This window comes from Meles meles, chromosome 15, assembly GCF_922984935.1.
Source record: "Meles meles chromosome 15, mMelMel3.1 paternal haplotype, whole genome shotgun sequence".
Classification (NCBI taxonomy): Eukaryota; Metazoa; Chordata; class Mammalia; order Carnivora; family Mustelidae; genus Meles; species Meles meles.
The window spans coordinates 66,751,584-66,767,430 of record NC_060080.1 but is presented as its reverse complement, the minus strand read 5'-3'; the positions used below and the strand labels follow the sequence as shown (position 1 = coordinate 66,767,430).

Sequence of the window (15,847 nt, the reverse complement as noted above, 5' to 3'; positions counted from 1 at the left end):
ATAAACCCAGGTGATTGTTTGGATGTCAATAATGCTGTTCATCAAGTATTTCTGGTTCTCTCCCTTTTGTGGCACGAGTTCCTTGTTTCCATGAAGTTATATGTAATTGTGTGATTTGTTTTGGCCAAAGAAATGTGAGGAAAAATGTCATGTGTAACTTCTGGAAGAACTTTTAAAAGCCAATGCTCTGACTTGCCCCCTTTCATTCTCACTTTGCAATGATCTTGGAAGTATTAAAACGAATTCTCTATCAACCTGGGTCCCTGAGTGGATGTGGTAAGCACAACTTCTTCCTGTCCAACTCTGTCACTCATTGGTCAAATAGCATTAGGGAAAAACAAACTTTTGTTGTGGTAAGCCACTGAGATTTTAGGAATTTGTTACTATAACACAATCAGACCTTAACATTCTCCCTTCTGTGGCACAAATCAGTCACCCAACTGTGGCATGAGTCTGTCAACTGTGCTGTGTTCAAAAAAAATTTACACTATCAATAGGGTTCTCAACAGAAATTTCTTTTCCACACTTCTAGCTTACTTCCATACAGCTGTTCCTCTAATCTTCTCCCCCTTTTAAGTGTCAAACGCTATTACTTTCTTCTTTAAATCTCAGGAGAGAGAATTTTTCCTCTGAAAAAAGAGACCACTGTTATTTAACATACTCTAACACCCTTCTTCATCTCACAACTTATTTTCACTCTTTTTCTTAATTTCTTTCCAAAAAAATGTCCCTACCCTCCCATTTTCTGAGGTTAATGCTTCCATATGTATTTTTGACTTTATGCTTTCTAACAGCTACATATACAGAAATTATCTTAGCTCTTTTTATAAGTTCTTCCACACATAAAAGAATCTGAGTGAAGCCAAAACATTTATAGGGACCTAACAGAGACCCCACATTTTTGGGGCATTAAGCACTAATGAGGGCCAAGGTAGGTACCAGCGACCTATACCCTGGGACTCTATGGTAACAGCTCAGAGAGACATAAATAGAGTGACTGGTTGCATCTTTGTGTGGCCTTCTGGGGCTATCCCACATGTCATGCTCAATCCTCTCCCTCCTTCTGTCACGGCTGCCCTTCCCCCATTTGTGACACACAGACACATATCTCCCTGTTCTAAATTTTACAGTGGTGCCTTGCCCCACCAAAGGGACAATTCAAAATATGGTATCAATGTTTAGAAAGTGAAGGACTCTAATGCCTAGTAACAAATCTTTATCTAAGACAAAAAAAAATTACTATTATTCACCACTCCCCTTAAGAAATTTATTATTCCCTGAGCTATCATACTTTTCAGAGTTGTTTTACTTTCTCACTATAAGGAGTTAAGAAGTGACTGAGTAATATGATTTTTATTGAAATTAAAGTTGTTTTTTCAAAGGTCAGCAATGACGTCTCAGAAATGGAAAGTATAACAGCATATGGTTCTGTGGAATACCAGGCAGTTGTGAGAAGCGATAAACTAAATATATATTCAGCAACATGCATTTAAAATGTACAATACATGGGGCACCTGGGTGGCTCAGTAGGTTAAGTATCTGCCTTCGGCTCAGGTCATGAACTCAGGGTCTTGGGATCGAGCCCTATGTCAGGCTCTCTGCTCAGCAGGTCTGCTTCTCCCTTTCCCTCCAACCCACTCATGCTCTCTCATTCTCAAATATTAATTTTAAAAATCTTAAAAAAAAAAAAGCACAGTACTCAGTAGTTTAGTACAAAATTAAGCTTCCTGGACGAGCAGAGTGGCCAAATCTAACACCCCTTCCAAAGATAGAAAAGTGTGAGTAAAAATTGGTGACGAATAGGAAGAAATAGTAACCAAGGGCAAAGGAATGAACGAATGGGTAAAACAACAAGAGAAATCCAATATTACCACTACACCCTCAAGAAAGGATTGAATCAAGAGATGATATTCTCTTAGCTCAACTGTATCAGATGCCTGAAGGGTAAAAGCCGTATGTTTGCCAAAATCACCTATTCTTGGGACTTGACAAGGTTGAATGGAGGCCTGTAAATAAACCTGATGAACTGAAACAATTGCTAATGACTGTTAACGATTCCAGTAATGTGCCAGACTCCTCCTTTTCAGGTTACATCTACCACCATACTGTAATATGGTGTAATACTAGCACTGCTGCTCCCACTACCTTAGGTACATAAGCCTCATAATTTTACTCTAATATTAATACTGGGAAACTGAGTTAAAGCCTCCTCAACATCAATGCTAATAGAAAATGAATGGCACAAGGAAGAAATGGATTTTGTTAACTGTCAGTTGATTTCTATGCTAAATACTTCTGTACAAGTTTATCATAAGGTACAAACTGCAATAAATCAAGGAGCAAAATGAGTAATCAGTATCAAATATAAAAAGTAAATCATGGTGGGGCGCCTGGGTGGCTCAGTGGATTAAAGCCTCTGCCTTAGGCTCAGGTCATGGTCCCAGGGTCCTGGAATCGAGCCCCGCATCCGGCTCTCTGCTCAGCAGGGAGCCTGCTTCCCTTCCTCTGTCTCTGCCTGCCTCTCTGCCTACTTGTAATCTCTGTCAAATAAATAAAATCTTTTAAAAGTAAATCATGGCTTTATCAGACAGATTACCTGTTTCTTTAAATACATCTCTACCCAGAATGGCTCCTCTAAATATTAGGCATATTCATAGTAATATTTGCTCTGTCATATAAACGCTATACTAAATACAGGTGCTTAGACAAATATAATCATTTTGCTACGAGAGTCTTGGCAAGGGGTGGCCTTTGCAGTTAAGGATTAGTCTTGCCTAAAGAAAAGATTTGGCTCTTGCCTAACTCCTGAGAGGTAACCTCTAAGCACTTTTAATATCCTGTCTGACATGAGTGTTTTCTGTTCACCTGGGAGCACTGGGCTATGCCAGACATTCTGTATGTGCGTAACTAGTTGGCTTATAGTGGAGGTCTTGGACCACACAATATCAGCTCAACCTGTGGAGGTGCTGGAAACTAAAGTCTGTCACAGGGCAGTCAGCCTGCTTATAGGACCAACACCCAATGAAAGTACTGGACACAAAGGTTGGGGTAAGCTCCTCTGGTCAGCAATACAATGTGCAGGTTGCCACACAACATTGCTGAAAGTGCTGTCTGCGTAAGTATCCTGAGAAAGAAAATTAGAAGCTCAAGCCTGGAACTGCCCCAGACTTTGCCCCATGTGCCTTTTCCCACTGGTAATTTTAATCTGTATCATTTCACTGTAATAAACTGTAATGATAAATATAACAGCTTTGTGGAGTTTTGTGAATCTTTCTAGTTAATTAGTAAATCTGACAGTGGCTGTGGGAACTCCTGAAAAACATGAGTGAAAAATAGTAAACAAATTTCAACAAGACTTTCTAGGACAAATGTACCAAGTCTTCAGCACCAAGTCTTCAAAATATATATAGATCCAGGAATTAATATTAAACAGTACATGCTGATGTGTGGGAAGGGAGTAGGCATAATGTAATATGCTGAAATACCATCCACGACATAAATATATGTTCCAGGAGAAATGTAATCCAACAACCTACTTCTTTTAATTTGATTTTATTTATTTATTTATTTTTTAAAAGATTTTATTTATTCATTTGACAGGCAGAGATCACAAGTAGGCAGAGAGGTAGGCAGAGAGAGATGGAGAAGCAGGCTCCCTGCTGAGCAGAGAGCCCGATGCGGGACTCGATCCCAGGACACTGGGATCATGACCTGAGCATGGCTCAGAGGCTCAAAGGCAGAGGCTTTAACCCACTGAGCCACCCACGCACCCTAATTTTATTTTTTTAAAAGATTTTATTTATTTGACCAGAGCAAGTGAGAGACAGAGAGCAAACACAAGCAGGGGGAGGGGAAGAGGCACAGGGAGAAGCAGACTCTCCCATGAGCAAGGAGGCCGATGTGGAACTTGATCCCAGGATTCTAGGATCGTGACCTGAGCTGAAAGCAGCCACTTAACCAACTGAACTACCCAGGCGCCCCTAACATCCTCGTTCTAAGTAAGATGTTTATCTTCTATCTTACTCATTCATTAAGTATGTACTGAGCACACACACAACATGTGCCAGCTGCCACACTATTGGAGGAGGGAGATTACAAAACAAAGTATCACTTTTCAGGAACTTATAATAAAAAGTTCAATCTTTATATACTATTAATATTCTTTTTTATATACTATTAATATTCTTTTATATACTACTTATATAGTATATAAAATATTTATAATATATATTCTATTAATATTCTTTTTTTTTTTAAAATTTATTTTATATTTTTATTTGACAGAAAGAGATCACAAGTAGGCAGAAAGGCAGGAAGAGAGAGAGGAGGAAGCAGGTTCCTCGGCAAGCAGAGAGCCTGATGTGGGGCTCGATCCCAGGGCCCAGGATCATGACCTGAGCCGAAGACAGAGGCTTTAACCCACTGAGCCACCAGGCGCCCCTATACTATTAATATTCTGAATAGCTTTTAAAGATTATAGAAAAGTAGTGTTTCCCTCTTTTATTTTTGAAGTTTTATATCCTTCAGTATGCTTTCATTATTTTCATGGACCAGTGGACCAGTTTTTTCCCCTCATTTTATAGATGAATGCATGCATGATTAAGGTTTCCTGAATCCAGAACAGAGCAGCAAGTTTTTGTGGACTGCATGTGTCTGAATCTGCAACAGAGATCATTTTTAAGTCTTACATCTCACTTTACAGAAAACTTGGCAAACATAAAATTCAATCTCAATCTTTGCGGAGAGCACACAAGAATAAGTATTAGGACCTTCTCATCATCACCGCCTATAAGTTTAAAGACTGGCAAAATACAAAGGCAAAATAATAACAAAACAATCTGTGTTATATTCTTATGTATATTTTAAATTTACATATTTAGCAAAATCATATTTACCAGTGTTTTCACCTGTTCATCAATGGAAATTCTTCTATTTAATAGTGCATACTAATAATGCTCCATTAATACCTGAGACATACCTAGTAAGATATGAGGTGGAAAGAAACAAACCATCTACTTCCAGTTTAGATTTGTGACCCAGAGCCAGCCATTAAATAAGCTTTATATAGAATGAGAAGGTTCGTATTATACTTTCTTGCACTGTGTGGCAATGTTACTGAGAAGACTAAGGAAAAAAATTACTGTGGTCAGATGCATTAAAACTAACTCAAGAACCTTCAGTAATCAGAATCACTATAAAGAAAAGCTGATAGAAGTGAAAATGACAAGAGTCAAAAACACTAGAACAGAATATTACACTAGGCAACTGCTGAAAAGTGATCCCATTTACAGAAAATAATAGTTAAAATGTTATGGTTAATTTAAAATTCCAGTTACCAGCTGTCACAGACTGTTATCAGCCTAAGGAGACATACTACTACTAAATGTAGTATGATATACTGAATGGAATCCTGGAACAGGAAAAGGACACTACATCTTAAACTCAGAAAAATTACGATGCCTGAGTGGCTCAATCAGTTAAAGCAACTGGCTCTTGATTTTAGCTCAGGTCATGATCTCAGGGTCGTAAGCTCGAGTCCCAGGTTGGGCTCTATGCTGGACATGGAGACTGCGTAAGATTCTCTCTCTCCCTCTCTGCCCCTCCTACGCTCAACTGTACACACTCTCTCTCTAAGAAAATAAGTAAGTGAAATAAACTGGGGAAATCTGAATAAAATAGTCTTTAACTAATAATAATGTATGAATAATAATAATGAACAGTAATACTGTATGACTATTAACTCATCAATTATGACTAGTGTATCCTACAAATATAAGAGACTATTAACAGGAAGAACTGGAGGAGAAGGTGTCAGGGAAGAAAGTACATAGGAACTCTCTCTGTATTTTCTACTCATATTTTCTATAAATCTGAACTTCTAAAATTAAAACTTTCCTTTTTAAGATTTACTTGAGAGAGAGAGAGAGCATGCAGAGAGTGTGTGAGGGTGCACTGGGGATGGGGGGCAGAGGAAGAGGGAGAAGCAGGCTCCTGGCTGAGCAGGGGGCATGAAGCAGGGCTCGATCCCAGGTCCCCGGGATCATAAACTGAGCAGAAAGCAGATGCTTAACTGAATGCATCACCCAGGTGCCCCTAAAATAAAAACGAGTAAAAAAAAAAAAAAGAGCTGGGGTGCCTGGGTGGCACAGGGGGTTGAGCATCTGATTCTTGGTTTTAGCTCAGGTCATGATCTCAGGGTTATGGGATAGAGCCCTATGTTGGGATCTGTGTGGGGACTGCTTGAGAGTTTCTCTCCCACCGTTCCTTCCACCTATCTGGGTGCTTCCTCTATCCCTCTCTAAAAATAAATCCTAAAAAAAAAAAAAAAAGTTCCAGGTACCTGAGAGTTACCACCTACCTTATATTCTGCCTTATTATAAATTCTTTTAGAATTGAAGTCATGAGCACTTTCGATCATTAGTGTCTGGCACACAGTATTCATAAACATTAGGCAAGTAGGTGACCAAATTTTACAGAAAAACCTCAAAGACTCAGAACGTAATTATTTACTGACCTTTTATGAATTATGAATATATTCCATCAAACTTTAAAGTGATAAACACATACTCTCTCCACATTCTAATATATTCTTTCAGGTAAAAAAGAAAAAAAAGTCAAGAATGCAAACTTAAACTAGTATTATTTAAAAAACCTTACCTGACAAATTTTTTCCCAAATCTCATCGCAGCCAGCTTTTTCCTGAAAACTTAGAGCCAGATCATAGTTCTCAGCTTCTGACCAAACAATTAACGTATCCTGTTTAAAAATAAAGATTTTTACATCATCACACTAGAAAAGCTATAAAAGAAATAACTACAAAGTAGAAATCAAGAGGACAGGAAAAAGCAGAGTGATGACAAATGCCCTCTGATGAGTGTAATTAATGTACACTCAATTGACATAATGTAACTGTATTTTGCTAGCCTTTGAAACTTAGTAATATACTGGCAATGGAACAATTTGGGTGTTAAAATGACATTGAGCAATATTCTGAAACAAAAACTATTATTTATTAAATATTAAAATATATAATCTTATTTATATATTTTAAAATATTAATTTATTTAATATAAAATACTAAAATATAGAGCTTAGCAGGCTCTAGCTCAGGTTACCAAGATAACGTCCTGTGGAAAATCTAGCCACTCTTAGCCAAGCTGTAATGTAGACATTTGAATCCTCTACTGCCTTTCTCCTCTGAATCTGGAAAAGCCTTCAAGGTATGAAGGAATTCAAAACAATGATGAAATGAACAGACTCTAGCTCTAAGTATTACCAACAGCACCTACTTCAGCAGCTTAGTTTCTAAAGAAATTAAGAACCTCAGGGTTTAGGTGTTTTTCTACTAATGTCCTTAATTGTATCACTAACAAAAAGTCAGTTAAGCTTTTAGGAAAAAGTTGTCAACCCCTTTATTAAAAACTAAAGTTTGGGTTTAAATTAAAACACAGACACATCTAAACACAAAAAATTATTATGCAACACTCAATGAAATGGCCAGTTTTTTTAAAGGATATGTAACAATGAAAGTTTAGTATGATTAAAACTTTGACTTTCAGAAAATACACATTTAAAAAAAAGAAAATATACATGTTTACATCCTAATTACAAAGTATATAATCTAAAAAAATACCTTATAACTAGTAATTGTTCATCTAATACTTCTAAATATTGTGACTTGATATTAAAAAGTACAATACTAAAAGAGTCTCAGATAAACAAAATCTTCAAAATCAAAACACTTTAAAACTTTGATAGCTTTAATCTGTAAAGGAATAATATCCTTCAATTAATCCAGGTCTCAGATTAATACTTATTTGCTGTTTAATCAGGTAAGAAAAACAGCTGGAAAACGGTGTTCTCTCTTCTGCCTGGCTGTGCTCCTGGAAGGAAAATTTGCTACCACATATTCTAAAATTTTATCAGGTGACTCCTTTCATTTAAAAACTTTCCATGGGGAACCTGGGTGCCTCAGTTGGTTGGGCATCTGCCTTTGGCTGTTGTTGTGATCTTAGGGTCCTGGGATCAAGCCCCACATCAGGCTCCCTGCTTAGCAGGGAGCCTGCTTTTCCCTCTACATCTCCCCTCTGCTTGCACTCTCTCTCTCAAATGAATAAATAAAAATATTTTTTAAAATTCTTCATTTTCTAGCTGTGTAACAAAGAAAAATGTATTTCACCTTCAAAAAAAATAAAAATAAAATAAAATAAAAACTTTCTGTGGCTCCCGCCACATACAGAAGAGGTTTTGAAATCTTTAAAAAAGAACCCAGCAGAACTCTTTTTATAAGCAAAATTTTACTAAGAATCTTCAAGTAACAAGGGGTGCCTGAGTGGCTCAGTGGGTTAAAGCCTCTGCCTTCAGTTCAGGTCATGATCCCAGGGTCCAGGGATCGAGCCTGCTTCCTCCTCTCTCTCTGCCTACTTGTGATCCCTGTCTGCCAGATAAATAAATAAAATCTTAAAAAAAAAAAAAAAAGAATCTTCAAGTAACAAAAAAGATATAAAGACAGAGCTCCTCTGGTTAAAGGTCTAGGAAACACTCAGGCTCATGTACTTTACTCAACCCGAGTCAACTTCTTAGAGCTCTCCTTCAAACAGCTTCATCAAACAGCTATCTCCAGTACTCTATTTCTACGTCTTGAATTATTTATACATTACACTCAGGAATATTAGTACAGCAATACTCTATAAAACATACACTAAAATAGAAATAAAAACCCTTATGTAAAGATAAAATTTAAAAATGTTTGAACTGTTTGGGTTCCATACCATTATCAGTCAGCATTTTAAGACCCCATATGTACTTAGGGCACAGTATATACACACAAATGACAGTAGATACAAATCTGTATTTAATGCCATCCTTCTAATAATTCTGAATTTTGAGGGAAGAGCAACTACTTGTGAGATCTTTTTTTTTTTTTTAAGATTTTATTTATTTGAGAGAGAGCACACAATCAGGGAAAAGAGGCAGAGGGAGCCCAACATGGGGCTCCATCCCAGGACCCTGAAAACATGACTCAAGCTGAAGGCATCTATACCCAACTGAGCCACACAGGCACCTTTATGAGATTTTTACCATTGTTTCTGCGTTATTACTTGATGACAGATTAACAAGGAGTATAGATGTCAGTTTTACCATTATCATGTTCATTTCTATCTACATTATTGCTTTCGGGCCTTTTTAAAGCATGTGTTCATTTTATTAGGGTTACAGGTCAGCTTAAATTGGAAAATATCTGTAAGTAGTTACCTACACATGCAGGCTACCGTAATTCACGGTAGTTAGGGAACCTACTATTTCAGTAAAAATAAGTAAATAAATAAAGTAACCGTAAGAAGTACTTCTTATAACTGCTTATTCCAAAGATCACAGTAAAAGATCCTAGATAAGAGAGCACAAAGGTGGCATAAGAACATTTAAAACAAAACGAAAAGTGTCAAACGGCAGGGTTTCTTACACATCCCAAAGTCAAGCTCAGTTTTAGAGGTAATGTCTGTTTCCAAATGCTGTGCCCTTTGTATTATATTTTTTTGCTCGTTTGTGTGTGACACACAAATCTTTGGGACATTATTAATGCCTGTTTAAACTAAGAGAAGCTTAAGAGTTTTTCTCTACCAACTAAATAACCACCACTATGTCTCCATGGAAATCAGATTTAAAATGAGCCTGCAGGGAGAACAGAAAAAGTCAGTTTTATTTGGTCCAGTCCTTTAAAAAAATAAGAAAGGTGATTAAGTCTAACACTGGGATGGAAGTTAAGACATGAGCTGGAGAGGTTTGATAATTTGGCTTTTACTGATTCAGATTTTCACAATGTAGTTTTATTATAAGAAATGGTCATTTCTGATTTTAAATATTAAAAATACATTCTTGAGGGGAATACTATTTAAATCAAAGGCTCTTAATTCAAGGTCTAAATCATACCTTAGAATGGTATTTGAAACTGGGTGCTTTTAACATCTTTTCTTTTTTTTTATTTTTTTATTTTTTTAAAGATTTTTTTTTTTATTTATGTATTTGACAGAGAGAGATCACAAGTAGGCAGAGAGGCAGGCAGAGAGAGAGTGAGAGGGAAGCAGGCTCCCTGTGGAGCAGAGAGCCCGATGCGGGACTCGATCCCAGGCCCCTGAGATCATGACCTGAGCCGAAGGCAGCGGCTTAAACCACTGAGCCACAAAGGCGCCCAGCTTTTAACATCTTTTCTATGGAAAGGATCTCTAGATTTTACATTATACTCACAAAGCCACCTGTGACACATTTAAAATAGTCTAACAGACCAATGGATTATCAGTTTCAGTTTACCTCTGTAGTGCATTAACATGAATAAAATCCACTCATGAAATATTTCAGATCCTACTGCCTGTCAGACCCTAGCTTTGCCCCAACCACTCTGATGAAATTCAATACAGACAGAGCTGAAGTTTTTCAAAAGGATCTCTCATTTTTTTAAAAAGGGAAAACAGAAATAATTAGCAGATTTGTAGACTTCAATTTGCAGATTCAAAATCAATTTAGAAGTCTGAAAACAAGTGTGATTAACCAGACATATGATGCAACATCTAGTTTTCTAGTAGCTCCTAATGGGTATTTGACCTCAACTTATTCTGAGATGGATTTTAAAAATATAGTATGGTATAACATACAGTCTAAGACAGACATGATGCTATTGCTAAAAACAATACTAATATCTTCCTAAAATTCAAATATATTTGGATATAATGGGAATAACCCCAGACTAGCACTAGGACCTGAGCACCACTCAGTTTCACTGTCCACTATTTCTGTGACTCAACAAAGTATTTAACTTCTTTGATTTTTTCTTTCCTCACTGGAAAAGAGGAGTACAACTGATGAGATTATTATGACTACAGTTCTCTTATTGAGCTTATTTGTCACATATCATGCTAAATGCTAAAGCATTTTCATACATTAATTCACAACTATTACATGATGTAGGTAGTATCTTCATTTAAAAGGTAAGATTCAAAGAAAATTAGTTTAGGAAATTTGAAATAATGAAATAAAAAACTTAATTAAGAGTATTCAGCTCTAAACCCTTGTCCCTCCTACTATGCCCCATAAAAAATGTAAACAATTCTAAAAGAACAAAGAGTTCTCAACAATTTGCTTCCTAACCTCCTGCCCAGAGGAACTGTATTTGTCTAGGCATCTATCTGGACTCCTATGTAAGAACCCTCTTCATCTGATTTCCAAGGATTTCTCCTTAGTCCCATTCCAAACCACCATCCAGAACATCCCTCTATCCATTACTGCCCAACCTTTCCAACCTATTAATTCATGTCCTCCACTCATGCTTGTGATCTATAGCTAGAGTAGACTTTACTCATTACAAACCCATGCTGTTATTTTAACTCAGCATTCAAAACTTTCACCTCCACCTTTATCTTGGCAAATGTTCTTCTAGCTAAAACCTAGAATAGTCTCAATCTTACCTTTGAAGGATATGAACAGCCATTCATTGACTGCCCCTTTCCTTAACAAAATTCTGTTCTCCCTTGGTTTCAAGACAACATGCTTTCCTTATTCTCTACTCTTTCCAATTGCTTATTCTTCCTCTTGACTAGATCTTCTTCTTGATTACCAAATACCTAATCCAGCAGCATGTCCTGTCAATTCTGTCTTCTATATATACACATATCTCAAATCCATCCGCCTCTTTCCATCTTCACTGACATCACCCTAACCCAGTTTAACATTATATCTTGCTTGGATTATGCTGCGATCTTTCAACTACTCTCCCAGTTACTGCCTCTCTTCAATTCCACACACTGATGTTACTAGTCTGGATCATGTTATTCTTCTGCTGAAAATATTCAAAAGCTTTTCAATTTTAAAAATCTAAACCACAGGTGGAGAAGGGATGAAAAAAATAAAAATCCAAACCAAAGATAACAGTATACAGTATGCTACCATTTATGCCAACAAAAGGGAAAATGTGTATGTGATTGTATACCTATTTGTTTACACATGCATAAAACCTCTAGGAAGATACGCAAGAAACTGGCAATACTGATGGCTTCCAGCAAGGGAAACTACGGATGGAGTCCAGGGTGGGAGAGACTTCACCAAATACTTTCTAAATTTTTGAAGATGTGAATATATTATCTATCCAAAATAAACAAAGAGGGATTTTTGCTTTTTTGAAATGAACAAGCCACTAGCCAAATGACCTGCTTTCTTGTCACCTTCTCAGTTTCTGGATAGGACCATCATTTCCCTGGCCCCAAGACTGAAAACACTACTAGTGACCCTTGATTCCTTCTCTGTCATATTTAATCATTCTCCAAATCTTCCAGCACTTTCTTGTTAATATACTAGAGCTCTATTTCTTCTTTACAATTCCATTTACTACACTGGAACAGATTTTCATTTTCCTGCATCTGAATTATAGTAAAAGGTCTTGCTACCTAAAGCTCTTATTTCCTCTCTACCCGCAATTCATTATTCATAACATTGCCACACTTGCTTCCTAAACACAGTATCACTTTCACCATGTTAGGCCCCTACTCAAGAATCTAGAATAGCTCCCTTTTGTTTAGTAAACCAAGCTCACAAATAAGAAACCTCTGCTGCCAAGAGCCTTAATAACTTTTGTGTCAGGTGTACTATTTCCTTCCCTATCACAATTCCTTCAACAGACACCATCAGGGAGAGTGAAATTTTTCTTAACGATTCTAGCTCAAATTAATCTCTCCTTTTTAAAATTTTCTACTGTCCAAGTCTGTGGAATAAAACTGCTTTATATAAAATTTTGTGTTGGTACATACCTGCTGTAAAATCTCAGTCAAGAAACCTGAACTTTCTGTGCCTAAACTGCCTCATCTGTGAAATGCTTTCATGGGCTTTCAATAAGGACTGCGTTAAAACCCTTTATCAGGGGACGCCTGGGTGGCTCAGTTGGTTAAGCGGTTGCCTTCTGCTCAGGTCATGATCCCAGAGTCCTGGGATCGAGTTCCACATCCGGCTCTGTGCTTGGCGGGGAGCCTGCTTCTCTGTCTCTGCCTGCCACACTGTCTGCCTGTGCTCACTCTCGCTCTCTCTCTCTGACAAATAAATAAATAAATAAAATTAAAACAAACCAAAAAAAACACCCTTTATCAGATAGTTTATTATCGTTACATAATTGTTTCACCTGTTACATCATGTCTCCCAATAAAACCAAGGATTGGGACTTCCTTGTACTTCTTTCCTAAACCCAATTAACACAAATTGTATTAAAACTGTATTAAATATGAAAGGTATACATCCCTATGACTCTGCTTTTCATTTACTCAAGATCCGTAGGATGGATTCTAAATAACTTAAAATTTTGACATGTATTAGACACTATTTCATGTTCTACTGTATCATCATTCTCTTCTGTTTTCAATGTATTTAAACACTTAACAAGTTTATTGGCTCCTTTAAGTTTATCTTCTTCCCATTAACAACTTCACTACAGTCCACAGTACTGAAGCAAGAAAAGTGTTGTGGGGCGCCTGGGTGGCTCAGTGGGTTAAGCCGCTGCCTTTGGCTCAGGTCATGATCTCAGGGTCCTGGGACTGAGTCCCACATTGGGCTCTCTGCTCAGCAGGGAGCCTGCTTTCCTCTCTCTCTCTCTCTCTCTCTGCCTGCCTCTCTGCCTACTTGTGATCTGTGTCAAATAAATAAAAAAATCTTAAAAAAAAAAAAAAAGAAAAGTCTTGTGAATCAATGATGACCTGTCGATATGGGGTCATTTGACATTCCAACTCAACTCATTCTAACTTATTTTGAGCCCATCATTCAGAATTTGGCTCATTTTAGAACTGCAATGTTAAAAAAGAATCTTAAATAGTCCACTTTGAGTTTATTCAATGTATTTTGTAGCAAAATATCCTATAAACTATGAACATTCTCATTCACTCAAGTCTTTTTAAAATTAAAACCCAGAATGATTCATATATTTCATATAAACTTAAGAAATGGTTATTTTCTGGACTAATATATTGAATAACTTAAACAATGACATTTAAAAAGTAATTCAAATGAACACAGAAAAACATCATTGTGTTTGGAAATCCCAATTTGTATAATCTGGTAAAAAGTGCAAATTGAACAAGATTTTGGTGAAAAAAATGAAAAAACCGTATCCATAACAAAGAAACTAAGTTTAACAGAATTCCTAAATTGCTCTTTGATTCTATTAGAAAAGTGCACTCAATTTAAATAAAGAAAACAAAACAAGTGACCCCAATTACACATTTTTCAATCTTAGATACAAAGCTTTTCCATATTATTTTCAGTGACCCAGAGTTCTCTTATAGTTTACTGTTATTTGGTAAAGGTAATTCAGTTAGAAAAAAATACTTAAAAATCCCAATAGTATATTATTGAAATATGATTAATTACAGAAAACATTTTTCCCAATAGCATAAAGTTTTAAAAATAAGTACTTTTTTCTCCAATACTTTAGTTTTCTAGCAGAGTAATATTACACAGAAAAACATGTTCCAAAGTTCCTAATGAAACATCATGTATTTTTGGACAAATGTTGGAGGGCTATTTTATACATAAACCTCCACCACATGTGATCTGATAGCAACAACAGTTAAAGAATCTTATACACAATCTGAGAAGAATCCATATTATAATTGTAGGAAGTCACATTTAAGAAGACAGTTTCTGAGAATTTTGTATTTGTGCAGATAGGGGGAAAAAAAGATAACAGAACAGTTATTTCTTTCCCCACAAAAAAGGAGGCCAACAAAAAATAAAACAGAAGTAGCTACCTGCTAAAATTCCATGCAAAGACAGAGAATAACCATCTGCTTGGCTGACTTAGAAATTAAATTTTCTTAAATGTCTAAGGTATAGGAAACACTTTTCAGGTGTTTAATACAGGACAAATGTTTAATTTGATTCTCCATCAAAGGCATGCGGTACTTTCTGAGCAGAAGGGAAAAAATTGTTAACTGAAAATTGAAATATTTCAAAAGACATGATTAAGAATGTATTGTATACACAAAAAAATTGTTTAACAGTTAGACCTTTACTAATAACGAGCTGTGCAACAGACACGATTTCATTCCTCCAACTGTGAAGTATTTCTGGGCATCCAAATTTTCATTGACCTTGAAGTACATATTGATGATATAAATATAATCCTAAAATAATTTATCTTTTCCCTCCAAAATCTGTCATACTCACTTTACACACCACACACACACACACACACACACACACACACACACATATGCTGGAAATAATCCCAATGTCTAACAACAGGTGTATATCAAAAAAAGAATGCTATACAGTTTAAAAAAAACCTAAATCTACATTGTTAACATCAACAAATCTTCCAATTAACTGCTGAGTGAAAAATCAGAGTACATATAAGAGCATGAGATCAACCATGTAAAGTTTAAAAACACACAAAACACTACATATTATTTATGGATACATACATATGCGGATAAGGTATATAAGCATATACAGAAATAATACATCAACTTCAGAACAGTGGTTACCTATAGAGGATGGAGAATGGATAGAATGAGATGGGCACAAAGGGGTTTTAACTCTATCCACAGTGTCCAACATTACAAAAATTAGAAACAAATATGCTATAATGTTAACATTGTTAAATTTGGTGGTGTTACACAGACACACATTTTCTATACTTATCAATTTTGAAAATCTTCCATGATAAAAATGAAAACATTCACAGAAGAAAAGGTCGAATCACCACTGCATTTCCAGATTAAGTAACTGGGCACACTAAAACACAACACAGGTTTTCTTTTCCCAAATAAGACAATAAATATTAACAGAAAATATTACACGATTGGCAATGTACACT

The 15,847-nt window shown here is 36.2% G+C and overlaps 1 protein-coding gene across 4 annotated transcripts in view; it reads right to left on the bottom strand.

Annotated features, from left to right (window-relative positions):
* Positions 1-15,847, bottom strand: part of PPP4R3B (protein phosphatase 4 regulatory subunit 3B) — a 68,006-nt gene that overhangs the window by 49,794 nt on the left and 2,365 nt on the right. For all 4 annotated transcript variants that reach the window (XM_045979764.1, XM_045979763.1, XM_045979762.1 and 1 more), the window contains one exon: positions 6,658-6,756. In XM_045979764.1, the coding sequence (XP_045835720.1) occupies positions 6,658-6,756 (99 nt within the window). Of the gene's footprint in view, positions 1-6,657; positions 6,757-15,847 lie in introns of those variants that run through there.